The 25,965-nt window shown below is 54.7% G+C and overlaps 10 protein-coding genes across 10 annotated transcripts; 8 read left to right on the top strand and 2 right to left on the bottom strand.

Annotated features, from left to right (window-relative positions):
- Positions 1-77: 77 nt before the first annotated feature.
- DACRYDRAFT_105619 (LsdA family protein) lies at positions 78-1,169 on the top strand (the record flags this gene model as incomplete). The annotated part of the gene is made up of 1 exon (XM_040768119.1): positions 78-1,169. One exon carries the CDS (start codon positions 78-80, stop codon positions 1,167-1,169), a length of 1,092 nt encoding a protein of 363 aa, XP_040630351.1.
- A 956-nt stretch (positions 1,170-2,125) lies between these two features.
- On the top strand, positions 2,126-3,208 carry DACRYDRAFT_105618 (uncharacterized protein; the record flags this gene model as incomplete). Its single annotated transcript, XM_040768118.1, has 1 exon — positions 2,126-3,208. One exon carries the CDS (start codon positions 2,126-2,128, stop codon positions 3,206-3,208), a length of 1,083 nt encoding a protein of 360 aa, XP_040630350.1.
- Positions 3,209-3,872: 664 nt separating this feature from the next.
- DACRYDRAFT_21046 (uncharacterized protein) lies at positions 3,873-5,109 on the top strand. Its single transcript, XM_040772203.1, has one exon. The coding sequence runs from the start codon at positions 3,889-3,891 to the stop codon at positions 4,993-4,995; it is 1,107 nt and encodes a 368-aa protein (XP_040630349.1). The 5' UTR covers positions 3,873-3,888; the 3' UTR covers positions 4,996-5,109.
- Positions 5,110-6,445: 1,336 nt separating this feature from the next.
- Positions 6,446-8,003, top strand: DACRYDRAFT_77060 (glycoside hydrolase; the record flags this gene model as incomplete). Its single annotated transcript, XM_040776247.1, has 4 exons — positions 6,446-6,608; positions 6,656-7,326; positions 7,376-7,699; positions 7,748-8,003. 4 exons carry the CDS (start codon positions 6,446-6,448, stop codon positions 7,868-7,870), a joined length of 1,281 nt encoding a protein of 426 aa, XP_040630348.1. The 3' UTR covers positions 7,871-8,003.
- A 472-nt stretch (positions 8,004-8,475) lies between these two features.
- DACRYDRAFT_49650 (DUF676-domain-containing protein) lies at positions 8,476-10,104 on the top strand (the record flags this gene model as incomplete). The annotated part of the gene is made up of 4 exons (XM_040774923.1): positions 8,476-8,825; positions 8,873-9,235; positions 9,283-9,445; positions 9,493-10,104. The coding sequence occupies 4 exons, from the start codon at positions 8,476-8,478 to the stop codon at positions 10,102-10,104; spliced, it is 1,488 nt and encodes a 495-aa protein (XP_040630347.1).
- Positions 10,105-10,233: 129 nt separating this feature from the next.
- DACRYDRAFT_114854 (ARM repeat-containing protein) lies at positions 10,234-11,319 on the bottom strand (the record flags this gene model as incomplete). The annotated part of the gene is made up of 2 exons (XM_040769893.1): positions 10,234-10,719; positions 10,767-11,319. The coding sequence occupies 2 exons, from the start codon at positions 11,317-11,319 to the stop codon at positions 10,304-10,306; spliced, it is 969 nt and encodes a 322-aa protein (XP_040630346.1). The 3' UTR covers positions 10,234-10,303.
- A 220-nt stretch (positions 11,320-11,539) lies between these two features.
- On the top strand, positions 11,540-14,372 carry DACRYDRAFT_105613 (uncharacterized protein; the record flags this gene model as incomplete). The annotated part of the gene is made up of 4 exons (XM_040768117.1): positions 11,540-11,617; positions 11,670-11,856; positions 11,910-12,708; positions 12,761-14,372. 4 exons carry the CDS (start codon positions 11,540-11,542, stop codon positions 14,370-14,372), a joined length of 2,676 nt encoding a protein of 891 aa, XP_040630345.1.
- A 2,672-nt stretch (positions 14,373-17,044) lies between these two features.
- On the top strand, positions 17,045-19,303 carry DACRYDRAFT_21043 (uncharacterized protein). The gene is made up of 2 exons (XM_040772202.1): positions 17,045-17,712; positions 17,773-19,303. The coding sequence occupies exons 1-2, from the start codon at positions 17,073-17,075 to the stop codon at positions 18,639-18,641; spliced, it is 1,509 nt and encodes a 502-aa protein (XP_040630344.1). The 5' UTR covers positions 17,045-17,072; the 3' UTR covers positions 18,642-19,303.
- Positions 19,304-21,350: 2,047 nt separating this feature from the next.
- On the top strand, positions 21,351-23,618 carry DACRYDRAFT_114851 (uncharacterized protein; the record flags this gene model as incomplete). Its single annotated transcript, XM_040769892.1, has 2 exons — positions 21,351-21,883; positions 21,943-23,618. 2 exons carry the CDS (start codon positions 21,351-21,353, stop codon positions 23,414-23,416), a joined length of 2,007 nt encoding a protein of 668 aa, XP_040630343.1. The 3' UTR covers positions 23,417-23,618.
- Positions 23,619-23,853: 235 nt separating this feature from the next.
- DACRYDRAFT_14580 (thiolase) lies at positions 23,854-25,783 on the bottom strand (the record flags this gene model as incomplete). The annotated part of the gene is made up of 4 exons (XM_040771045.1): positions 23,854-24,692; positions 24,745-25,033; positions 25,086-25,221; positions 25,611-25,783. 4 exons carry the CDS (start codon positions 25,781-25,783, stop codon positions 23,854-23,856), a joined length of 1,437 nt encoding a protein of 478 aa, XP_040630342.1.
- Positions 25,784-25,965: the final 182 nt, after the last annotated feature.

Genomic DNA, 25,965 nt, shown 5'->3' with positions numbered 1-25,965 from the left:
CCGAGGTGGGTCTTCCAGTCAGTAGTTACGTGCCGTTCCACTAATTTCCCTTCCTCATCCCCACGTTCTAGTTCAAGATGCACGCCTCTCTTCTCACTGCTGCCACTATTGGCCTCGCTGCCCTCGGAGCTTTCGCCGCTCCTACCGCCCGCACGGAGTCGACCAACTCGGGATCACCTTTCCCCTTTGCGGACGGATTCCCCACGCCATCACCGCAGCAGCTGCAGAAGATCTTCGTTGAAGCTCACGGTACACTGTCGAATGCAACCCCACCTGCCAACATCTCTGCTCAAGGCCTCGTCAACCTTCGCCTCATCGACTTTGCCGAACGTATCGAGTCTATTTACTTCGAACAATTCCTGCACAATGTGACCCACCATGTGCCTGGCTTCGAGCTCCCCTATTGGGTTGATCGCCACTACTTCCTCAACTTCCTCAGGGTTACCAAGCACGTCGAGGAGCTGCACAATCTGAATGCTGTCAATGCGCTCGCACACTTCAACCAGACCGCGATCGAGCCCTGCACCCGGTACAACTTCCCGGTGTCGACATTTGAGGAAGCCGTCACACTCGCGATGACCTTCACCTCGAACGTGTTCGGTGTGCTGGGCGATATCGTGCAGATCTTCGCACAGAATGGCGATGCTGGCCTGACACGTGGTGTTGTCGCTGCTGTCGCTAACGAGGGCGAGCAGAACGGCTTCTTCCGGTACCTCCTCGGTCGTGTGCCTGACGAGCTTCCGTTCACCACCGTCTCGAACCGTGACTTCGCATTCACCGCGCTGCAAGGATTCGTTGACCCTACGAGCTGCCCTAACATCGATATCATTGCCGCGGATCTCAAGACATTCGACAAGGTCAAGTTCATCGACACGCCCAGGGCTAAGACTGAGGACGTCCGCCTCTCGCTCGCTAAGGACAAGTACGAGAACGGCAAGGCATACAACGTCGTCTACGTGAACCAGCTGAACAACCCTGTCGTCGTCCCTGCTACCTGTGTCTCTGCCGACGACACGACCGTGACCATCGAGGCTACGTTCCCCTTCGACGAACATCTGATGAACGGTCTGACGATCGCGTCTGTCACTGACCAGGCCGGTCCGTTCGCGAACGTCGATGCTGTCGCAGCTGCCGCCATCTGGGCTCCTGCCTTCGCGGTCGTCAACTAAACGCCGCTAATCGTTTTCGGATGACGCTTATTCCCAAAAGGGATTTGATTATGACCCGAATGGATTTTGTAGCGAGTATTTTACGGATAGTCATTTTCGGACAATTATTATATTACGCACGTTTGAATTTATGTTTCCTTCGTGCCCAGTCTGTCATTCACGTTCCTTGATCGAACGATCGGAAAGTACCGACGCTCTATTCCCCTGACCAGGGCATCGCTTACATAAGTGAGCCCCATGCGCACGACGGCAGCCGCTACACGTACTGTACGTTTTTCCTCTTCAAGTTGCAGTCGTACGACGACCTGGAACCGCACCAGACTCTCTCCCTGTCAGTGCGACCTTCCGTCTCGCCTGTTTGAGACTTCTACATGGAGTATGTGTTGGCTCACTCTTCCGGGCCGAATGGCTTGCGCACGTTGTCTTAGTCAAGTCAGTCAGACGTGCACACAGCATAGGTCACCGAATGTCCGAGGCATTCTCCACCGCGGAGAACGTCTTCATTTGTCTGTTTGAGGTGCGAAACTGTCGTGGAAGAATGTGTGCACGTCATCGGACATTGGCGCCTCTTCCGGGGAGATGGGTTCTCCTTCCCTATCAGGGCCTCATAAACCCAGGCGGTGCACCAGATTAGATCCAGCACTTCTTTCAACATTGTTGGGCGAATCGGTGACGCCCCATGTCTTACTTCCCAGACGGTATGTCAGGCGCTCTGGTTCGGATCCGACTTCGATGGACGGGTGCGTCACTCATCCTGGGTTTCTGATGCTTCTAACCCTCGACCAGCCATGCCGCCTCACACAATACCAACCAGCCTTTCCAGAAGACGGCCATCCACATCTACGTCCACATCCACATCCACATTTGTATTAAAGCACCAATGCAATCCCCTCCATCGTAATACCAGCAGTGCCCAGGAGCAACCTCGTTGACCAGCACATCCCCAAATATCCATCATGTTCACCCAACTCCTCGCCGCCGCCTTCTTTGGCTCTGCCATCACCGCATACGCTGCTCCTCAGCCGCGCGACACCAACAGCTCCGATCCCTTGCCTTTCCCAGACGGGTTTCCCAATCCCAGCGACGCCCAGTTGCAACAAATCTTCATCGACGCTCATGGCACGCTCTCTAACTCGACCCCACCTGCTAACATCTCCGCACAAGGTCTGGTCAACTTGCGCCTGCTCGACTTCGCCGAGCGCATCGAGGCTGTTTACTTCGAGGAGTTCTTGTCGAATGTGACTACTGGAGTGGCTGGCTACGAACTACCATCCTGGGTCGACTACAACTACTTTGTCAACTTCCTCAATGTCACCCAGCACGTCGAGGAACTGCACAACTTGGACGCCGTCACCGCTCTGGCGCACTTCAACCAGACCGCCATCCAGCCCTGCACGACATACAACTTCCCTGTGTCTAACTTCAACGAGTCCGTAACTCTTGCGATGACGTTCACTTCCAACGTCTTTGGCCTGCTTGGCGAGATCGCGCAGATCTTTGCTCAGAATGGAGATGTCGGACTTACGAGGCACATCGTCCAAATTGTGGCCAATGAAGGAGAGCAAAACGGATTCTTCCGTTACCTGCTGGGCAAGGTCCCCGACGAGCTGCCGTTCACGACCGTGTCAACGCGTGAGTTCTCGTTCACTGCCCTGCAGGGTTTCGTCGATCCGACCTCCTGCCCGAACATCGACATCATTGCTGCGGATCTCAAGACTTTCGACGCACTCACGCTGCTCGACACCCCCGAGGCTAAAACCGAGACGATCCGCTTTGCTGTCGCCAGTGACAAATACGTGAACGGGACGAACTACAGTGTCGTCTACACGAACCAGCTTAACGTGCCCGTTGTCGAGCCTGCGACTTACGTCTCCGCCGACAACACGTCTGTGACTCTCAGCGCCACCTTCCCGTACGACGCGCAGTTGCTGAACGGGTTGACCATTGCCGCTGTCGTGAATGGCAGCGGGCCGTTCGCCGACGTCGATGCTGTCGCTGCGGCCGCTATATGGGCCCCAGCCTTCATTGTCGTCAACTAATGAGTTTATGTTTAGGCACACCCAGATGGAGACACTTTGTGGACTAAACACTTTTGACTGACAATTTGCATGCACTGTAATGCCTTGTTTTATTTTCGAAGGAATGGAAGATGTGATGAGATAAGATAATGTGAAAAATTTTAGTTCCCGTGCCGCCGGTCAACACACAACCGTTATTTTCGTCGTCATCATCAAACATGCTCTGCCTCCTCCACTCGTTTCATGCGTCCAACTTGCCGACCGGATTTAGCGCTCGGGCAAGGGGGTTGTTTCGTGCTTTGCGAAGGCAGGGACTCCTCGGACAACACGGTGCCCATCATCCCCTACACAATCAGGTCAAGGCAGTGTCACGCAGTGCAAACATCAACCATGCCCGAGCGCCCGCGAACGATTGTCTTAAGTCTACTCTTCTCGCCGCAGTTTGCCTCTACTTTCCTCACGTCTTACGGTGGCTCGGAATATCGTTTTATGGCAATACGTTGCTATGCTATGCTCGTAAAGCACGCCGTTGCCAAGCTCACGTTCCCGTGAGGTGACAAATACTCGATGTTGGATTGAGAAGGTATAAAAGCTGAGGTGATCTGTCTCCAATACGACATCAAACACTACTCTACTCTACTCGAGCTTTGAGCCGCCTAATTCCCTCATCACCTACTCCTTTACTTTAGATCATCCCCATAATGCACGGCTCAATCCTCACCGCCGCTACTATCGGTCTTGCTGCCCTCAGCGCATCTGCCGCACCAGCCACTCGGGACTACAGCGCGCCGAACTCTGGCAGCAGCTCTGGTTCTCCCTTCCCTTTCGCTGATGGCTTCCCCACCCCGAGCCCCGAACAATTACAAGAGATCTTCGTCGAGGCTCATGGTACTCTTTCGAATGCCACGCCTCCTGCAAACATCTCCGCACAGGGCCTCGTCAACCTCCGCCTCATCGACTTTGCCGAACGTATCGAGTCTGTCTACTTCGAGGAGTTCCTCGCCAACGTGACCAACCACGTGCCGGGATATGAAGTCCCGTCTTGGGTCGACTACGACTACCTTGTCAACTTCCTCACGGTCACCCAACACGTGGAGGAGCTGCACAACCTGAACGCGGTCAATGCCCTCGCACACTTCAACCAAACCGCGATCGAGCCTTGCACTCGGTACAACTTCCCCGTGTCCACCTTCGAGGAAGCTGTCACGCTCGCGATGACTTTCACCTCGAACGTCTTTGGTGTCCTTGGCGATGTCGTGACGCTCTTCGCAGAGAACGGCGATGCTGGCCTGACACGTGGTGTTGTGGCTGCTGTGGCTAACGAGGGCGAGCAGAACGGCTTCTTCCGGTACCTCCTCGGTCGTGTGCCTGACGAGCTTCCGTTCACCACCGCCTCGAACCGTGACTTCGCATTCACCGCGCTGCAAGGATTCGTTGACCCTACGAGCTGCCCCAATATCGACATCATTGCTGCCGACTTGAAGACGTTCGAGAAGGTCACGTTCATCGACACGCCCATAGCTAAGACTGAGGACGTCCGCCTCTCGCTCGCTAAGGACAAGTACGAGTCTGGCAAGGCATACAACGTCGTCTACGTAAACCAGCTGAACAACCCTGTGGTTGTCCCTGCTACCTACGTCTGTGCCGATGACACCACTGTTACAATCGAGGCTACCTTCCCCTTCGACGAACACCTGATGAACGGCCTGACGATCGCATCTGTCACTGACCAGGCCGGTCCGTTCGCGAACGTCGATGCTGTTGCTGCTGCTGCCATTTGGGCACCGGCTTTCGTGGTTGTCAACTAATCATGCTAAGTATGACCCATTCATTTGTACCCTTCGTATTATGTACTCGCGGACACTGTTGTATCACATTGTTATTAGCTAGATCTTGCAATCAAGGCTGATATGATGTTAACCTCGCCCCATCGAGAGCCCCATCGACGGATGGGGCAACTGTCCACATGGAATTCTAAGTAAAGAAGGCAGTTATTATCTCGACAGGGTTGATCCGAGATCGGAATACGGATGAGGATGTTGGAGGACAGACGAATGTCGTCAAAAGTTGTTAAACGAGTACCTCATTGCAGATCGATTTAGGTCACCCGACCAGCGAGCAAATCGTGATGGCCTTCTTTAGGAGCAGACATGGAATGTAGTAGAGTGATTCCTCTGGGTTATAGGAGATCGGCTCAGGTGAATCTTCGGAGAGGGGGAATGGAAGCGCATGTGTCGACGCAAATTGTTGGATGGAAAATATCGGTCGATCATTGTGCACCTGACACGCTCCCCAATTACATTGTGATCGCCGTTCTTCGTTTCCCAACCGCCGAAGAAGAGGGGTACACCTTGTTTTGGGTCCCACATACCTGATGTGACCGTCAGAGTCAGAAAACGCTGGACGCGTCCACCGGTCAACATGCTCGACGATCATCTCCCTGCTTCTATTTACATCTTCTGCTAGAAGATTGTGCCGACCACGAGGCGACAACTTTTGTTTGCGAATCCATGTGGAACATGGATCTTAACGGGCAGGCGACCGCATCATGGTCCGATGGCGCACAAAACGAAGGCCTGCGCTCGGTTGAACTTTGGTGTATTCATCCTAACGCGGAACACATAACTCATCTGGTCAGCTATATTCGGCGCTAAGCCTGCTAGTATACACGCGAAGTTGCTATTTCTGTGGCATTCGCCTATTGGCACCGAGGCGCTGTAACATGAACCCAACGGTCCTCAGTACGCACCGTTTCCACTGGAGCAAGGCACGACTCTAAAGACAACTCCTCCAACATTTGCTCCGTTTACACCTCAGTTTATATCAACATGGTGTGATATTATGAGAGAGGGCTATTCTTGTTATCCGAAGCTCTGGGATGCACGCAGATCATTGGCTAGAACATCGCCCTAACACGTTGACAACAAGGCACGGTTACCGCCTTGGTACACAACGCCCTCTGGCCCTGCCACTGCCGCACTTTGGGGGATAATCATATATAACTCTGGCCAACGAACTATGATCAATACCCTCCCCTTCTTCCTTCGTCCATCTATCCTATTAAAAGCGGGATTCTTCCACAACTCTTCTCCTAACGCCTCGAAAATTAGCAGCAGCTGACTTGTGCGCGCCTACTCGGATCTCTCAGTACCTTGCTCGCCCCTCTTTCGCGAGCGGTATATAGCACTCTTTTTTCCCGCCGGTCTTTACCCCTCAGCCCCTTGGCTGCCTGCATTCCCCGCTTCTGGCATACCAACCATGGGACTACTCCGCTCCTTCTTTCTTATCGCTGCTGTAGGCACCGCGTTTGCCGCCCCAGCTTGGGTCAACACAAACTCCACACTTTCGAAGCGGGATCCTGGATTTGCGTATGGCACCGACAAGGTACGAGGTGTGAACCTAGGCGGTTGGTTGGTCCTAGGTGCGCTCCACCCACCTCTCGGTGCTCCAATGCTCACACGTGCACAGAACCATGGATCACCCCGTCAATCTTCGACAACACCGGAAATTCCGCGATCGTCGACGAGTGGACCTTTGGCCAATATATGGATTACGACACGGGCGCGAACATCCTCTGGAACCACTGGGGTTCGTGGGTGCAAGAATCAGATTTTGAAGCCATCGCCGCAGCCGGGCTGAATCACGTGCGTATCCCCATCGGCTTCTGGGCGTTCGACACTTCTGGAGGGGAACCGTACTTCCACCTGAATCAATATGATTACCTTAAGACTGCTGTAGGCTGGGCGGGGAACTACGGCATCAAGGTTCTCGTGGACCTGCACGGTGTACCTGGCTCGCAGAACGGGTACGACAATTCCGGCGAACGGGGCAATCCGAACTGGCAGAATAATGCGGACTACGTGACCCGCACTCAGGCAATAATCGCTACCATGAGCAGCGACTTCAGTCAATCGCAGTATCAGGGCGTCGTTACCGCTATCGAGCTGGTTAACGAACCTGCGGGGTATTATAGTCAGGAGCTGCTCGATACAACCAGGAACTACTACACGGATACGTACCCGACCGTGAGGAACGACGGGAGTCTGGTGGTCGTTTTGCACGATGCGTTCCAGAGCTTCTCATACTGGTCTGGCTTCTTGACTGAGGCTAATGGCGGGTCGTGGGTCATGATGGACACGGTGCGCGTGTTCATTTGAGAGCTATGGACAGAAACTTATGAGCCAATAGCATATCTACCAAGTATTCGAAGACTATTATCTCGAGATGTCTTGGGATGACCACATATCGAACGCCTGCTCAAACGCGGGTAATCTAGCATCCAACGACCTCTGGACGATCGTCGGTGAGTGGAGTACCGCCTCCACCGACTGCGCGACATACATCAACGGACGAGGGATGGGGTCACGCTACGACGGGTCGTACGGCGATGGCGCGGCTGCTATTGGGAACTGTTACGGTCAGAGTGGGAGCAGCAGTACGTTTTCGAGCGAGTACAAGACGTTCTTGAGGCAGTTCTGGGAGGCGCAGGTCAGCACGTACGAGCAGGGTGATGTGAGTGATCTTCTTTGGCTGTTTGGAGCGTGCTAATGGGAGGCGCAGGGATGGATATACTGGTGTTGGAAGAACGAGGATGCGGATGACTGGTCGTACTCTGCTGGCTTAGCTGGAGGGTGGATCTCATCAGACCCGGATGATAGGGAGTACCCGAACATCTGTGGCTGAGCTGGTTCGTGTCTGTTTGAATGTCGTACGCTCCTTTATGCCGCAGCTTGGTTTTCAGTCGTTGGAGTTTCTCAACCCTTGGCTGAGTACGAGTATTCTATGTATTAATACATTCCACGAGAAACATAACGCCGAAAATTCTTCGCCTTTTCCTCAAGCTCCAAAGTACGGCCCGCACCATAGCCGAGGGGCAAGACGTCATTGCCGTGTGGCTGTGCCCCGGGCGCTTCCCTTCTGTCGGGTCAACCGGAAATTGCGTACTATAAGCAGAGCAAGGGGCCGTTCTCCTTTTACCCCGACACTGCTGTTTGGAGCAATTCTCCTCTTGACACGGACTTGACGCTTGACTCCTTAAGCACCTCCTCTTCTCTAATTGCTGAAATCTCCTGTGTGTGCACTTGGATACTACTTAATATCGAACTCTCCTTTCTTTGCTGCTTAGACACTTGACAACCACACTTTACAACTGTTCCGATCTCATTGAACGAAAGAAGGAACAACCTAAACTTCGAATCCAGTCCGCTACAGAAGTAATCATGCCTACTACTACTCCTATGGATAATCCGCTTATATCGCTTTCTCCGCCTGCCGCACCCCTTGAGCTCATGGAGAACACCAGCCCCACCCCAGCCTCTGTATCCCCACAGCCCGTCCACCTCGTCCTCCTCGTGCATGGTATGTGGGGTGACCCGCAACATCTCTCCAACATGGCCTCCCGCCTACGCGAGCAATTTCCCGCCTCCTCTATCAAGCCCGGACAACCCCTGTTAGACGTGCTGGTCGCTGAAGCTAACAGGGGAAACCATACGTACGACGGGGTGGATTGGGGTGCGGAAAGGGTCGCGGATGAGTTTCTGAGTTATGTGGATAAGCTGGAGCGGGAGGGAAAGGTCGTCCAGCGACTCAGTATTGTTGGATATTCGTTGGGTGGACTCATCGCTCGCTATCTCATTGGGTTCGTCTGCTTCTGCACCTCTTAAGCCCTGAACTGACCCATCACAGTATCTTAGAAACGCGAAACTTCTTCTCCCGCGTCGAGCCCCGCGCCTTCTACACCTTCGCAACTCCGCACATCGGCCTTCCCCGTTATCCTTCCTTTTACAGCTCCCTCACCTACACCCTTGGACCGCGCTTCTTGTCCCGCACAGGCGAGCAGTTCTACGCCATCGACCAATGGGGCACTTCAGGTCGCCCACTACTCGAGGTGATGGCAGACCCGCAAGGAGTCTTCTACAGGGGATTAGCGAGATTTGCGAGGAGAGAGGTCTATGCCAACGCCGCAGGAGACGTGACCGTCCCTTACGTAACGAGTGCGATCGAGGTGCACGACCCATTTTTCCACTATCAGTCTAACGGGATCCAACTGTACGCTTTCTTCCCATCCCGATCCTTGATAGGCTAACGCGGAACAGGGAATTTGACCCTAAACACCCGCATATGATCACAAAGTGGGAGCTGCCCGTTCCAGTAGAGAAGCCCCAGCTTGCGATCATGTCCTGGGAATACCTTCGATCTCTTTATCCTACCAGGCCCGTCCTTCCCCCTCACTTGCAATTCTCCTATCCTTACAACTATGTGTGTCCCTTCCCCTACCACCCCCAGAATTAACTAATAGAAAACAGGTATTCTTCGCTCTCTCCCCTTTGCTCGTACCCTTCGTAGCCCCCATCATACTCCTAGCCCTAGTTTACCGGTTCTCAGCAGCTACACGGGAGTCCCGCAGGCGGATAGCGTTGCTCGAGTCCGACTCAGAGTGGGAAGACAACACCTCCCTCGCGCTGAGTAGGCGGCCGACGCTCATGTCACTGTCGATGTCGGGCTGGTCCACACCTACCAGCTCAATGGAGCAAGGCTCCAGTGAGAGTACCACGCCCGCCCCTACCCCCAGCCCCCCAATGAACGGCAACAACAACAACGCCCTGACCCTCCCCAAACCTGCCACATCCTCGTCCTCCGCCTCCCTCCTTCAGCTCGCTACCCTCGCTGCGACGTCAGACGGCTCCGACGGGCCCCTTCCCGCTGAAAACGCACTCGCTGCCTCCGCAGGGGAGCAGCCAATGCTTACTTCCCTCCAGCTGCGCTGTGCTGAACAGCTGAACAAGCTTGGATGGGGGAAGAAGCTGGTGCTTATTGAGGGGGTTAGGAACGCTCATGGACCGTTGATTTGTAGGGCGGCGTTCCAGATGCAGGGGAAGGATGTATTGGATGTTTGGGCTGAGGGGTTCGGTTTGTAAGTCCGGGGGATGGACGGACTGAGATGGGATACAGGGAGAGACCGGTTGGGGGCAGGGATTTGTAACGATCTTTACAGTGGGACCATGTACAACTTGCACATCTTTATGCTTATTACATGTATTATGATCACATCCGACGCAGGCACCTCGCAGCCTGGAGTTAAAGTACACTGAAGCTCAACGATAGATAGGAGGCTGTTCAACGTACACTCCCCGTGAGCCGCTCCCATTCCTCCTGGTCCAAGCCCAGTTTCCCTCCGGAATGGACACCAAGAGCCTTCCTCAGAGTCTCCTTCTGCTCCCCCGTCCATGCGTCATCCCCACCCTCCAGGAAAGTAAGCAAACATCTTCCTGTCTTCTCCCTCAAGTCCTCTTCCTCCTCTCCCTCCCGGGAAAGGATCTCTATCAGTGTATCAACGATCCCCTCAGCTTTGAACGCTGCGCGGGTTCGGCCTTTTGTTGTTTGAGTTGTGAACTCTTTTTGTGCACGGGGGTAGGGGGCTACGGAAGTATCATGCGCGTACGCGTGGGCTTGATCCTGGGTTTGTGGGGTATCCAGGAGGAGAAGAGTGTTCAGCAAGAAAGCGACTTTGACTCTCACTTTCGGTGCCGGATCTGCCCCATGTCAGTACCAGCAATAAACCTCAACTCAAGAAACGTACCCTCCAGTGCGTTCTTCAAAACTCTCCAACCTCCCAACTCTTCCATCCGTCCCACGGCGGTCGGGTTATGTCCCACAGCACCACTTAGCGCGTAAACCGCCCTGGCCCTCGTCTCCCCCTCCCCATCTCTCACGAATCCCAATACCGCCGGGAGCGGGTCCAGCGCCAAGAAGTCACTTTGAGATTGAGGATTATTATGCACTGCCGTCCCTGCGACCCAGAGCGCTGCTCGTCGGATCTCTTCTTCCTCTGACTGGAGCAGCCCCAAAAGCGGCTTCCATAAACCAAGAGGAGCAAGATCGTTCGCGTTATCCAAGCTCTCTACCAGCATCTCCAGGTCATCCAGAGCCTGGACCCTCTCTGCTCTTGACCGGCCCTGGTCCTGCGCTAGAGCGAGTGATTGACGCATCTTGGCCGCATCGGGTTGGCCGAGGATGGTTTCTATTATACCAGGGTCGAGCGAACGGAGACGGGCTTGTGCTTCGAGTGTTGAGGTGGTGGGAGGGGTAGTGGTGTCGGAGTGTTGGATAGCCCAGTGCAAGAGAGACTCCATATCGCGTAAAGGAAGTAAGGAGGGAGAAGAAATTTGAACTACTTATTTACTGTGACCGATGACTTTCTTCGAAGTTGTGCGACGTCCCTCCGAGAAAGTGCTGGAAATAAATGCTTACTTAATGAACCATCACATGTTATGCACGTGATTCAGCGCGTCCTTTGCCCTACGCGTCTCAACCCTCCTTGACGTCGCCCGTGTCATATCACTGCATCCAACCATGGACTGGCTCGACAACCTCAAGCGAGCAGAGATTGTGAGATTGTGTAAACAACACGGGGTTAAGGTTCAGGGAAAGGTACGTCCTAAATTTCATCATACTTCTCTCTCGCCTGACTCATTCTGGGTAGAACACCGATCTGGTGGCGAAGTTGAGACCGCTGGTCGTCGGACCGCAGGAGATGCAGGAAGTGCAGGACCAGGACCAGGAATGGGAGGTACTTGATGGTGATTCTCCTTCTTTACCGAGAGCAAGGACCATCGAAGTTCTTCCCACGCTGTTCACAGGCACCCAGACAACAACATTGATACCCAAATGTACGCCTCTCTCCTCTGCTGTGTTGTGTTCTGCGAGCCCTTACATTTGACAGCGTCGAGTTTAGGAACAGGGATTTTGAAGTTGGCTATGGGTATCAAGCGGGGATCGGGACGTTCCACACACGCAGAGTTGGCGGATTTCAAGCCTTCCCTGCCAAATGATAGCCTGGAGACGCTCCTCCTCCCGCGTGCACCAGATGCACAGAGTATCAACACCAACACCAACATCGACGGCAGTATGATGCAAGTCGACGAGCTCGGACCTCTCCCCGCTCCTCAATTCGCCAATACCGATTCTCCAGCGCAAACAATCCGACTTGTCTCCTCCCAACGTGCTCAAGACAGTCCCGCTCGGGAAGACCAAAGCCACCAGCTCCTGAGCTCTATGTTCCCCGTCTTGCCCGAGACCCTCAGGGAGGAAGTGGATGACGTTCCTCGCATGTACCCTCCTTTGGACCCAGAGTTACCGGGCGCCTTCCCCGCCCATGCGGACCAGCATTCCGTGTTCCCGTCCCCGCGTAGGCTGCACAAGCCAACTGACCCACTCCCCTCCCCCTACAAGCCTGGACAAGGTTATACGCCCCCTCCCGCGCCCGCGCAGGAGGCGTCAACCCCATTCCAGTATATATTCGGTTCGCCACAGAGGGGAGTATCGAAGGCGGAGTTTACGAAAGTGACGCGAAACGTACTGGACGAGCTCAACAAGCGGGTTGTCGCAGCGGGAGGTAAAGCGGTCCCTACTAAAAGCTTTGGCGGGGACTGGGAGAGTATCGCGGCGGTGGAAAGCGCTGGGCAAGAAGAACAGTCGAAGAAGACAAGGTTTGAGAAGAGTCATCAGAAAGGCTTCAATTTGTTAGTGTTTTTCTGCTTTATGTTGACGGAGACACGGGCTGACGAGGCAAAGGATGGACTCTATCGCTACCCACTATGCAGCTCGCAGGCCGGAGTCTCGTGTTGGTGTGAGGGAAGAACAACCACAAGCTCAGAAGAAACGCAAGTCTACCCATCCGATCTCTGCTCCTTCTCGCGCGCCTACTGGTTCTACGACAGCAGGAGCGGCTAAACGGAGCGAAGATGGAGAAGAGGACGAAGGCGCGCAAAGGGCCAAAAGGCGGAAGATGCAGGAAGGGACTAGCGAAGCACCAACCGCTGTCCCGGGAGGGAAAGCGGAAGTCTGGGTGAGGGTGAGGGACACCCCTGCTCAGAGGAGGAAGTTAGACTCGGCTCTCAGGAGGCGGTCGTTAACTCGCCGGCCGAGCCTGCCTCGCTTGCCGGTGGACCTTTTGTCGACTACCGGAGGGGGTACGGGCACTACGGCTGGGACGGGAACAGCGACGACGGCTGCACCTGGGAAACCGACTTTCTTAGGCCGGACCGCGAACGCTTTCAAAGGTGTTTTCTCCACCGGCCCAGTTAGCACAGTCGCCGGGACAACGGTAAAGGCAGGGATGAAAGTGATGCCTGTACCTCCCGCGCCGAGGATGTTGAACCTCCTAGAAGTGCCAGTCTCAGCGACCTCCGGGTCAGGCGGGAGTGCGCAGGGTGGTGACAAGCACGGCCATCCCAGCAAGCAGGAGAAGAAACACGAGCCCAAGAACGTCCTTCCTCCAACTGCGCTCCCTGTACCGGTTCCGAATGTGACGAAGAAAGGTTATGCAGGGCTTTCGGCTGCTCAAGGTCGGCCCTTGGCCGTGGCCGGGAGGACACCGTCGGCTTCGCGCGCTGATACAAGGCGTACCGCCAGTAACAGCTCGACTAACAGTACGGGCGCGACGAAACAGCGCATCCCCTCCGGGCCGGTGCGGAAGGTTCCCCCCACATTCCATGATAAGGGCGACAAGGAGAACATGCCATTTTTCCCTGCTACGCAGGTGGCTAAGAACGACGCATTCAGGGCACATGCTGCGATGAAAGAGATACAAATGAACAAGGGCGAACGCGAACCACCTCTGACAGCCAAGAAATCTACTCTACATGCACCTACAATCTCTTCTCTGGCGCGTATGCAAGCTACGCTGCGGCCTGAAGAGCCGTTCTCCCCCTTCCGTCCCCCCACGGAGGCGCAAGCTTTCCCCACCCCAAAGACTGGCGTTCCCCGCACCCCTCTGACCATCCGATCTAAGCGAGGCCTGCCGACCGCCTCCGTCCCCCGCCCCGGGTCACTCAGGTTCTCCTCCCCTCTTAAGCCCTTCTTCCACCATCTTTCTCCTGCAAAGCCTTCTCCTTCCAAAACGGGCTTGAAGCGTAAACCGAGGATCTCGCGCGCTCACGTCATCAGCAAGCTTAACGAGAGGCGCAATGCTGCTGCTGCTGTTGGAACCCCATCGCCTAGGAAACATTCACTCGCAACTAGGACCTCCTCCAGGCGGTCTCTGGGACTCAAGGCTGCTGCCGGGCTTGCTCGTCCGAACATGGAGCTCCAAAGAAGGGCGAAGCAGAGCGAAATCGCCAGAAGGAAGAGTATCAGAGCTCTCAACTCTCCTGTCAAACGGCAGGAAATCGGTATTGCCCTCTAGGCGTGCAAATCTTGGACTGTAGGATACCCGTTAGTCTCGTATGCTTGTATGCTTGTAATGAATGAACAGACATACCTTGGATGCACTGCGTGAGACCTAACCATGTGGATAGACGAGCATGGTTTCGAGCTCGGCTTGCAGGCGGCGGAGATGAGCTTCTTTCGCGATCAGAGCCGTCTGAGCGTCTACCAATTGTTGTTCAAGTTTCGCGGGATCGATGAGTTCCAATCGGTCTACAAAAAGAGAAGAGAACAGCTCCGGCGTCATTTCACGGCTTTTGTCCTCGGAGTAGGAGGCGAGGGTCGTGTCCTCCGGGGATATGGGAAGCGGCGCGTGATGCGGCTGAGGGGATGGAGGTCCAGGTTCCTGAGCTGGCGCTCTGGGGCTGTCATGTGATGCAGCGGAAAGTGGATGAAGTGAGATACCGAGTCCAACTTCATGTTGGGGGAATTGTCCAGTCGCAGGCTGGGGGAATATGAGGTGTGGGGAGTATGACAGCAAACAACTCACGTCGTTGGTTTCAACAGGGTTGCTAGACACTCGTAAGATTGTTTCCCTCTCTAGCTCAAGGTCATGCAGATCCGCTGTCAGTCGGCCAATCTCAGCATCCAAGTCCTTCAGCACCGATTTGCGTCGCGGCGATTTGGGGCTCATACTAGTAGGCAGCGGCTGCATTGATTCTTTCGGGGTGATCTCCAGTTTGAGCGCATTACCAGGTTCTGGGGCGTCCATTGTCTCTGAAGAAAAGTTGGGTGGTTGGGTGTTTAGATCTTCCAATATGTTGTTCGCGAGCACAGTCGATGGAAGCACGCTTCCCGGCAAATCTCTTGTAGTGATGTGCGACACAGATGCTCTCACTTCTTCTAACTGATGCAAAAGATTGATAAGACATCCGACCTATTAGACTCATGGCTCACCTTCTGCGCAATACGTCGCACATCGTCCTCGAGCTCAGATTGAAGGATATCAGTGCGCACTCCGGATATTCGAGATGCTTCAACCGGTAGTGGCCGATGCAGCTGCCCTTGTGAATGCTGCGACCCTGGCTGTGTCTGATCGGATGACACCAGGAACCCGTAAAGTTGTGCTTCTCGATCTGCTACTCGAGCCTCCAAGATTGCAATCTTTTCACTTGTCAGATGCAACCGTAAAGGAGGAAAGATTTGGATGCTAACGCTAGTTTCTGAGTCTTCCTGAAAAGCTTCCATTGCATCCTGTGTTGCGTCCAGCCGCCTTGCCAGGGAAGAAATAAGAGATGCGGCATATTCTTCAGATGGCTGATCAAAGGCATTTGCAGGATGAAGCTGACGATCGTACGACAGTGAACTGACATGCGGGTCAAGTCGATGGAGAACACAATGGGCAGACAGGTTTCTAAGCCCGTGCACTGCAAAAGGGATTTAGCATAGGCCAGGAGGCATGAGAACTTATCCTCCCTTCAGCTTCTTCAATCAGCCTTTCAACAGCTTCGGTCAAGCGATCTCTCTCGAGCTGCAGATCAACGACAGTAGATTCAAGATTGCGAATCCGTTGTGTGAGGAGAGTGTTGGATCGGGCCAAAGAACTTGTTTGTTTACGTTGATCAAGTCTGGTCTCGCTGAGGGCATCCGAGGTATCTCGCAAGGAATCCTGCAAGTCCCCAGCAAGCGAAGTGACCCTTTCCACCTCTTGCTGTAATGATTGTATCTGAACAAGGACTCAGTTCCGGAACCAATCCGCAGAATACCGAGTATACTCGAGCTTTGTCGTGCCGTGTCCGCTTCTTCAACTCGTCTCGCTCGTGAACCAATTTTGTGAGAATAGCAGCAACACGGGGCTGCAAAGCCAATCCGTCAAGTCCCAGATCCCGAAGACTCATAAATACCAGTTAGATGTAATTCAAGATTTGTTACAACATAGGGCCATTGTACAGTACAGCTTCAAGAAGTTAAGCAGAAACAACAAGGAACAGAGCCTGATAGATTGATTCCGATCAAAGTGGTGCACGGGATCAATTCAAACTAAAAGCGCTTCCGTTACCACAAAACGGGTGGCTGGTAATGGCTGTTTGGACTGTTGATGGTATTTCAGCTGAGGGAAAGAAATTTGTATTGTGCAATTTCCCAACGCTGTATTTGGCATCCTTTGCCTCCACTACGTACTCCTCTCACTAGTACTATTATCTGTTGAAAGGATATGGTTGGGCTTGGCAGGCACCAGGGTTCAAGTCACGTGCTCCAATAATCCAAAGAATTTCTTTGGAAGAAGGCGCCACATGTCAACCTTCCCAAATGTTTATCAGTGTTGCTCAGAACAATGGAATAACTGCCAGACATCTGCTGCTGATCCTTCCAATCTATGGCAACGGTACCTCCTGGATGCTCAGGAAACCTCAAATATTACTCTGCCTGCCGTAACGCTAAGGGCCTGGCGCCACGGAGGGCGATAGCCGGACGCCGACCCCTCCGAGTCCTTCCTCGCCGCAACCCATTCAGCCTCGCCGCCAAAGCGCCGTTGGGGCTTTTCTTCTTCTTCTGGTGGATGACAGATGGCGACAGATGCGCCTAGGCTGTTCTGCAGACTTTGACAGAACCCCCAGGCTGTTGAGAGCAATTTATGTGCTGCCATCGTAAAGCGCCCGCAACTTTCTCTCTCTCCCCCCTTCTCTTCTTGTTCTCTCCCCCCCCCCCCAAGACGGCAGTTGGCTTGGAATCTGGAAGGATGCCTCCTCTAATAAATCGTCGACGAGCGCTGCTTTTTCCTCTCTTGGCTGTCCTGGCTGTGATCCTCTACGTCAGACATCAAGCGACGGCGCAATACTCCTTTGCCGTGCCCAGTAGGCTCTCCTTTGCTCATGTGCCGCTCGAGCATGAAACAAACCTTCCTGTCTCTGTACCAGTGAGCGAGCCCTCCGATTCAGAGGAAGCGCGGCACACGGCTGAACAGCTTCTGTTCCCCGGTGTCGCTCAATCTTTATCTTCGACCTCCGCCCCAGAGCCAACTGTCATCTCCTCATCCCTGCCTCCTCCGCCTCCCAAACCAACCACCCTCCCCCCTTCAGTCAAATACCGGCCACTCTCTTCCGGCCGCTGGCACCAGCTCGCCTCTCCCCCTGGATCATTGCCCGCGCTGCACACCCTCTGGGGCTCGCATGGACACTACTGCCTACCTGCGTTCCGAGAAGACCTGCAACTCCTTTCAGATTCAGAACGAGAAGAACTCGGTCGGGAGCGGCTACTTCGCTGCACGAGCTGGGAATGGGTGCCATCATTGCCTGGTGGAGCCAAGATGAGAGAGTGGAATGTACGGAACTTCATCGCACGGCTGGTCAATTCAGAGCGCGGAATGCTCCTTGTTGGAGGTACGTTTTCCCTATATCCACTTTATGATCACCGCAAACTGACCGCGACACCTCTTATAGACTCCCTCACAGGGCAAATGGCGGACGTGCTCTACTCGATGCTGCTCCTGCCCATTCCCGGATCCGAAGACAACTCCTACCCTGCAATCCTTCCTAGCGCGCACTACACCACTGGTACACACGTCGTCATCGATCACATGAATGTCACTCTCCATCCTTTCCACCCTCTATACGCCGAGCTCCGCGCACAGTTTCCCCACATCCTCGAGGAGAGATTTCAAGAGCCTATCGTCCAGTATATGCGGCATGACCTCCTGCTGTCGTACGCTGAGCTGGAGCCTGTGTTCGAGCAAGTGGGGTTCACGCATGCTCCGTTTGAGTACGGGCCATTCGCCTCCCAATTTCCCTGGCGCGTCCGGCTGCCTAATAACCCCTCGCGCTGGGACGGAGAACAGGATAGCGTTCTCGTGCTCAACACTGGTGCCCACTGGTCCCCCGCAAGATGGGGCGTGCCCCAGGCAGCGTATACCGAAGGCTACCGGGCCGTAGTGCGGCATCTATTGCCCGAGTTGCTGGGGACACCTAAGCTGCACCTTGTATATCGGGGCACCGCTTCACCCCATACGAACTGCTACGAGCACACGGCGCCGGTCTTTCCCGGCCTGCCTGTAGACCCGGCGCATGAGTATGATTGGGGCTGGGCGCACTTTCCTGTTCTGGATCAGGTGTGGGCTGAGCAGCTGGACGAGGCTGCCCCAGAGGGGAAGGGGAGTGCTGGTGGCAGAGTGGACATTTTAGATGTGAGGGAAATGAGTGCGCAGCGACCGGAGGATCATGTGCTCGGGTTTGATGGGAAGGGAGATTGTTTGCATTGGTATGGGCCTACAGTGCCGGGGACATGGGCGAAAATGGTTTGGCATATCCTCTAGGGGGAGTGGAGGCTCCGTTGTGGACAGATGCTTGGTTTTTTGGGGGGGGTCACAGCAATGTATTGTATGCAAGTACTGGGACATTACAGGGAGATCTCATCTGAGAAACGTCCTTGATCACGTACGAGGATCCTCCGCGATGCTGGGTGTCATCACAACTGTCAATATACTTACATGTACAGATAATGTTACACGTACATGGAACAAATGGAACATCTCTGCAAGAGGACAATCATCACGGGTCCTCAACCATCTCCCACCACATCCTCACCCACTCCCCCACCACCCCATTTCCATACCAATGCATGCAGTCCACCTCCCCTCCCTCGGTCACCGCAAGGAGGTGCGCGTCCGGTCTCTGGCCTGCCATCTCCCCTACATCTAGCCATCCTACTCTCCCCCCAGCCTGAGTAATGCCGGAAGGGGCGAGCGCGTCTAGTTCTTCCCGCCAGAGAGTGTCCAGGAGGGGGAAGGCCAGCCATCCCCAGGCTGGGTTTGACTGCTTTGGATTTGGAGGCTGGGCTGGGTATACGGGGCCGGATGTGCGCGAGCAGCCGGTGTGAGGGGGGGAGATCGTACGGTATACCGTGTGCAGTTTGGGATTGGCCAGCAGCCGAGGAGCCAGGGAGTGCACAAGCGCTGCGTACCCTTGTATATACTCCCCTGCAGGCATGTAGAAGTGGTCTGGAGTCCAGTGGGCACCCGTGTTCAGGATTAGAAGGGAGGGCTGTTCCCCTTCCCAGCTTGGGGAGGAGGGGAGTGCAGAGAACCAGGGTTGCTGCGCGAAGAACCCGGCTTGCTCGCCTACCCAGCCTGTTATGCCTTGGGAAAGGAACAGAGCTTCAATCTCAGGGAAGGGGAGGAGGAGATCGTTCCTCAGAAACCCGACGACAGGATTAGAGAACCTGGAAGACGGGATAAAGGGGTGGGCATGCCGGAGATAGGCGGTAAATGGATGGGAGGGGTTGAGCGTGAGGGAGAGGCGGAGGAGGGCGTGGTGTGGCGGGCCGCTGAGCTCGGTACTGGGCAGGAGGAGGGGGATGTGTGTTGGTGTCTTTTGGGAAAGGGGTGGGAGGAGAAGCATCGAGTGCAGGGTGGCTGCCATCTGGCCTGTGATGCTATCTGTGCGGATGTCAGTGTTTGCCTACCTTCTGCAAGAAAGTGCTCACCGCCGACTAACAACAGCCCACGCTCGGAATTGACAAGCCTTCTAAGCACTCGTCCTGCATCCCAAGGCCTCATCCTCCCCCTTTCTGGCACCCATTCCCACCCGCTCACCACGACCTTGCGCGCTTCCCCCTCTGCATGCAGTTCTTCTGCGCTTAAGTTGCGCAAAGGAGAGGGAATGGGGAAGCAGGAAGGACCCAGAGGACCGAATTGAGCTTGCAGTGCGGCGTGTGAGGAGAGAGGGGACGGCTCCCAGTGCCCTCGTTGGAGGGAGGTGTATTGCTGTGAAGGCGGGGTTGCATAGGCTGGGATGGAGAAGGAGATAGAGGAGGGCGACGGGAAGAGGACAAGCCTGAGAAACGCTAGCGCGGAGAAGAGCGCTGCGAGGGCGGTGATGAGAACTATGCGGCGCATTGATGGTACACCAAGAGACGTACAACCAGGTCCGTTAAACGCCCATGACCTGCTCATCCTCTAACACATCCAATGGACAAGCCAGCCACCCGAACTTCAGCCCCGTTCATCGATAGAGCAGCCTCATGTCATTGTTATCTTCTTTCTAGTCGCTGTTCGGCTTTCCAAATAGTGGGGCGATGGGAACGACGTTTGGGTATTGGATTGCTGGGAATGGGGAAGGAATGGGGGTGTTGGGAGAGTGACCGGGCTGGAAGCGAACTAGATGCGTTGAACTCGGCCAACATTCTGGGTTCAACGCTACGATAGTACTTGTATATCCTCTCGAGGACATACATCATGTTGGCGCAATGGAGTGAGCAAGGATATGAGGTGTACAAGTGCCAGATGTGCAAGAAGGGGATCAGAGTTGGAAAGAGAAGCAGGGCACACAACTGACGGCACTTCTCGCTTCTTCCACCTTATCCTTCACACATCGCAGCTACTCTCTTCTGCGGCGAATGGACGCACATTCCGCGGTAGAAGATCGGATCGATCTGCTGTAACTAGTAATTCAATAATTTAAAGAAACGTTTATCGGATGGAGCGAGTAATTCATCAATGCAGCATACGGGACGCAAACGAGGTACGGGAACAGAGAACGAGAAACAGCGAATGAGGCAGAGGCCTAGGAGGTAGATAGCAATGACTCTGACTGCATTTTTGGTAAAGAGCTAAGTAGTGATGGTGATGATGATGGTAACTAGGGCAACTGGGTCACGTGTCTCAGATACGTCACCCACAACGTCCAACAGATACGCCGTCTAACGGGGATCCAATATCAAAGCCTACGTGATGCCTCGAGTTGTTGCTTCTTTTCTTTCATTCCTTTGATAGTCATCTCAAAAAGGCAGTTCAAGGGCCAATCGGAGGCAGATGTCCCCTTCTTACACGTTTTCTGCAACTTTGTTTGAGTCGGAAGAACGGCTTCTTCGGCCTAAAATGAAATTTTCCTTTTCTTCCACGTCACGCGCCGTTCTTTTTCCTTCTGTTTCCGTTATCCGTGTCAGTGGCTCATCATCTCATTGGACGGTGACTGGCGCGCGCATCATCCCTTCCTCCTCCTCGACCACCTCGACCACCTTGCAGATGGCAGAACCAGACCCCGAGCAGATGTTCTGCGGCTGCGCGCTAGTGCACCGTTCATTTCCCCCAGACTGCACCTGGCACCCTCCCGGACTCTTTCCATCCTTCGCCTATAAGCACCATATCGCTGCCCGCGATGCCCACAGCAAGGAGCAGCTCGTAGCCGCCCTCCCGTCCGACATCTGTGCTCTGAACCTGGAGAAGCCCAAGCGAATCGAATCGAAGCAATATACGTGTATCATCGTGGAATGGGCTTGCCCGCAGCCTGTCGCACGAAGTTTTGCTGATCTGTCAAAGGATCTCGCCGAGGTATTAAACAACCACGTCTTGACGCGCTATGGGCCTCAGAGCATGCCCGTCGTTCGCGATATCTACATATCGACTGTCTTTCACCCCAAGCCTGCGGGGGATAAGCCCGACTGGGAGTATAGGAAACATATGTCACTGGTGCAGATATCGCTAGATTCCGTGGCGATACTGATCGATCACCTTGACTCCACCAGGTGTGTTTACTTGAAGGACGCGGATGACTATCTGTATGTGATCGCGCTATGTCACGGTTTATGATCACTGACACGTTGTCATTATCGCCCAGGAGGCTCGTATGGCACGCCGATAACATGTATATGCTGTTGGCCGAAGCAATAGCAAGTAAAAACGAGCCGCCCCAGCCCCTGAATTCGCCGTCCGTAGCATCAGCACCAACACGTGATATATTCTCCTTTACCCCAAGCGAGCAGGGGGCAATCTTTGCCCTCGCAAGTCTTCAACAGACGCATGGGTCACCAGGATCTAACAGGACCATTGTGTCTTCCCCATCGGTAACACCCCCGACAGCGCCGAGCGGACCTGTTCACTTCCAAGGCGAATCCGTGACTCAACCTCAACCTCCCGCCCTTACTTCAGCAGCCCCAACACCAGCGAAACCAACAGGAACACAAGACCCCACGCCATCAAGCAGCACGCCTCCAGAGCGTCCCGCAGTCCCTACATCCACCTGGCCCTCGCACACTTTCAACCTGCACAAGAACCCCTCCCAAGCCGGACAAGCGGCTGTAGAAGCGGCCCGTGCCCGTCTTCATCCCTTCAACCAACCGTTCAATCAAGCGCAAGAGGCCAGTGCCCGTCAGAACCTCCCATGGCCGAGCCTGAACACCAGTGCCTCGGGAGGCTCTAATCTGCTGGTGCGGAAACTATGTCCACAGTACTTCAACCAAGCGGCAAGGTTCAACAATGCTCAACCTGCCTCTAGCGACCTAGGAGAGGCTCAGAGTGCGCCTGTGGCCGAGGTTACTCGTTTGAGTCTGACCGACATGCCGCACCGAGATTCGGGACTTCTTGTTAGCAAGCTGTGTCCGCAGTATTTTGGCCAGGCTTCGAGATTGAACGAGGCTGCTGCTCAGAGCGCGGCCTCGACCTCGACGCCATCTACCGCGCAGCCGGCTGCATCTGCATCGATTGTTGTACCTCCTCCCGTCGTTCCGCAGCGGGTCGACATGCCTCAACCTCCCCAGCCAGAGCCAGTACGAACGACCAACCCGCCACCTGCTCGACGCTCGAGCGACACTTCAGTCTACATTCCCCCTCCTGTAGACATCGAGATGTACCTCGCATCCATGCTCCCTCCCGCACTAAGCAAACCCGGCTCCTCGATGCGCGGAAAACGTCGCAAACAACGGCATGGGCAAACCAAGACAAGACCGTATTACCAGACGTTCACAGTCTTCGACGAGGGTGTGGAGGGGGAGAACGTGCGATATCTCTCGCCTGCGCCTGTGGGAGGCGCCCTGCCGAGGCATACAACGCCGTTGTCAGTGCGATGCGTGCCGAGTAGCGATGGTTTCGACACAGGAAAGCCAGAGTCACAAGCTACACGGATGGTTGAGAACCCAACCGGTCCTTGGCTGAGGAAACGATCAGCAGAAATTGAGTGGGTGTCCTCAAGTAAGAAGCCTAGGCTGGAGCGTGGCGGCGCGCACGGTATGGAGGATAGTGGGATGGATGTTGACATGCAGACCTGGACTGGAGGGACGGAGTCGTGTCCGGTTGACCTGACGGGGGATGATTAAACAGTGGTTTGCCCTCCTAGCTTTCTCAGCGCGGAGGTGTCTGGCAGGTTGTTCCCTGCCCATTCTTTGGGCATGAGGTGTTGGGTCTGCTGGTGAGCTTCTTGCGTGTTCTGGCTTTCAATTGGGCTCTAGTGCCGATCTTTTCGACTATGACTGTCATCAAGCAAAGTGTCCGCTTTCTCATACGAAAGATAGCTGAACTAATACCTAGCCTTTTCCAAATGTTGTTGTACAGTAGAATAAGCCATATGAATCTATGACATGGGTTTATGAGCTACTTGCCTTGCTTGCGTCCCGGAGGTAGAAGAGTCCCAGCAGGAGACATTGGTGTGCATTTGACGGGACAACGAAATGCAATTGTTATCGATAATACATGCGATCCATCCTGCTACAGTAGCTCCTCTGACGTGATGTATTGCAGAAGCAACTTGATCCGACTACTGCTCGTTGACAAACACGGCAGCCATGCCCATCCCGCTTCCTATGCACATGCTGGTGACGAAGATCCTCGCACCGGTCTTCTTGGCCTGTGAAAATCCAGTCGCGATCTGCCTTGCACCAGTGGCACCAAGAGGATGTCCAAGAGCGATGGCTCCGCCTACAGGGTTGACCTTCTCGAACGGGATGCCGATGGATTCCACGCTCATAACAGCCTGCGAGGCGAAGGCTTCGTTGATCTCATAGAAGTCGACGTCGTCCTTGCTGATACCGACCTTCTGGAGCACCTTTGGAATAGCAGCAGCAGGGCCAATACCCATGATCCTAGGCGGTACACCAACAGCGACGGCAGCGACAAACTTGCCGAGGATGGGCAATCCGAGCTTCTTGGCGACTGAACGGCGAGCAAGGAGGACGGCAGCGGCACCATCAGAGACTTGGGAGGCGTTACCCGCGTGAGTGGTACCGTCCTTCGCAAAAGCAGGCTTGAGCTTGGCCAAAGACTCGGCTGTGACACCCCCACGAATGCCATCGTCGGCCTCGACGAGCATGATCTTCTCCTCCTCGGTCTTAGGGTCGATCCACTTAACTTGCAGGGGGATGATCTCCTCCCTGAACTTTCCAGCCTGCTGGGCTTCAGCTGCCTTATGAAACGAGGATGCAGCGAATGCATCCTGTGCTTCACGGGAGATGCGGTACTCCTTTGCAACATTCTCGGAGGTGATGCCCATAGGGATGAGACAGTCGGCGGCTTCCTGGTTCGACAGGACAGCCTCGGACCACTCGGTGGGGAGGGACTGAGGACCAAAACCCTTGGTCATGCTCTCGACACCGGCACCTGAAATTTAATTAGGATATATTAGAGCATACAACCGGTATTTGAGACTCACCAATGCCAATGTCGATCTGCCCGGTCTTGATTTCGTTTGCGATTTGGTTCACGGCAGCCAAGCCACTGGAGCACTGGCGGTTAAGGGTATTGACAGCTGTAGTATTCGGAATTCCGGCGTGAAGGGAGGCCATACGCGCTGCACTGGCTCCCCCACCGGGGGGAAGAACGTTCCCAACCGCGACGTCTTCAATCAGAGAAGGATCGAGGTTGACGGAGGTGTAGACGGCACGAAGGACACCAGAGAGGATCTCCTCGGGGCAAGTATCCTTGAATCCACCCTTCTTCGCCTGAACAACTGCATATGAGAATATTACTGGATTTGTAATGCTGCGAACGTACCTTTGTGATAGCGCTCCTCTTCGCCGCGACGATCACGACATCATTGTCATAGGGAATGAGCAGCTTTGCCTTGCCCACACCAAGGCTGGTAGATATCTGGCTGGTGAGTTGAGAGAGGCGAGACTGTGCCATTTTACTAGTTGAAGTAACAGGAGACAACAAGGAGGTCGAGGAGGAAGAGGAGAGGTTCAGCAGAGCTGGCTGAGAGAGAGGAGACGCGGATGCGGGGAAGTCGGTGCTGCTTATGATCTCCAACGTTAACCGGTTATCACATGCACCGGAAACAAACCCTCAGACCGGTGCGGCTTGGTCACGTTTTCACATGGACCAAGTTGGGCGCTTACTAAGCGAGTTGGGCGCGCTATTTTCGGCGCCTGCAAACATAGGGTCCTCGGGAGCAATGGGGCGGTGATGTCACCCAAGAAGAGGGGCGATCGTTCTTTCCGTCCCTCTTCCACGCGTTCGGTGGTCGGCGCTAGTTCGCATCCTGTCTCTCAACGACGAGCACAACAATCAACAACCAACAAGATGACCACACCATCTCCCGTCGACCTCATCCTCATCTTCCGTACTTCACCCAAATCCCGCACTGAGTCGGAAGATGCAGAACGAGCATATACCTCTCTCCTCTCCCAGCTCACCGCAGGTGGGCTCGAGGCTGTCGGCAAGTCCGGCGCAACCCCGAGCGAGCTCCTCATTTTTGTTCGCTGCTCATGGGACAAGATGAAGGAGCTCGTGGACCGGCAGAGAACCGAGGATTTCCTCCACAGTGTAAGCGCCGCTAGTATGCCTGCTCTCGAACGACCCGTGGGTGAAGCCACATTGACCCCTGCGGACCGACTGCGCCTGCTTCATTCATACATCACCACCAGTATTCCCG

This window comes from Dacryopinax primogenitus, assembly GCF_000292625.1.
Source record: "Dacryopinax primogenitus strain DJM-731 SS1 chromosome Unknown DACRYscaffold_5, whole genome shotgun sequence".
NCBI lineage: Eukaryota > Fungi > Basidiomycota > Dacrymycetes > Dacrymycetales > Dacrymycetaceae > Dacryopinax > Dacryopinax primogenitus.
Note: the sequence above shows the minus strand (reverse complement) of the source record. Positions and strands in the feature narration are given on the sequence as shown.

Excerpts from the sequence above, each read along its gene's own strand:
- DACRYDRAFT_21046 (XM_040772203.1), top strand. The coding sequence starts at position 3,889 with ATGCACGGCTCAATCCTCACCGCCGCTACTATCGGTCTTGCTGCCCTC.
- DACRYDRAFT_21043 (XM_040772202.1), top strand. The coding sequence starts at position 17,073 with ATGCCTCCTCTAATAAATCGTCGACGAGCGCTGCTTTTTCCTCTCTTG. Across the intron at positions 17,713-17,772 it reads CGGAATGCTCCTTGTTGGAG|ACTCCCTCACAGGGCAAATG; the intron begins GTACGTTTTCCC and ends CACCTCTTATAG.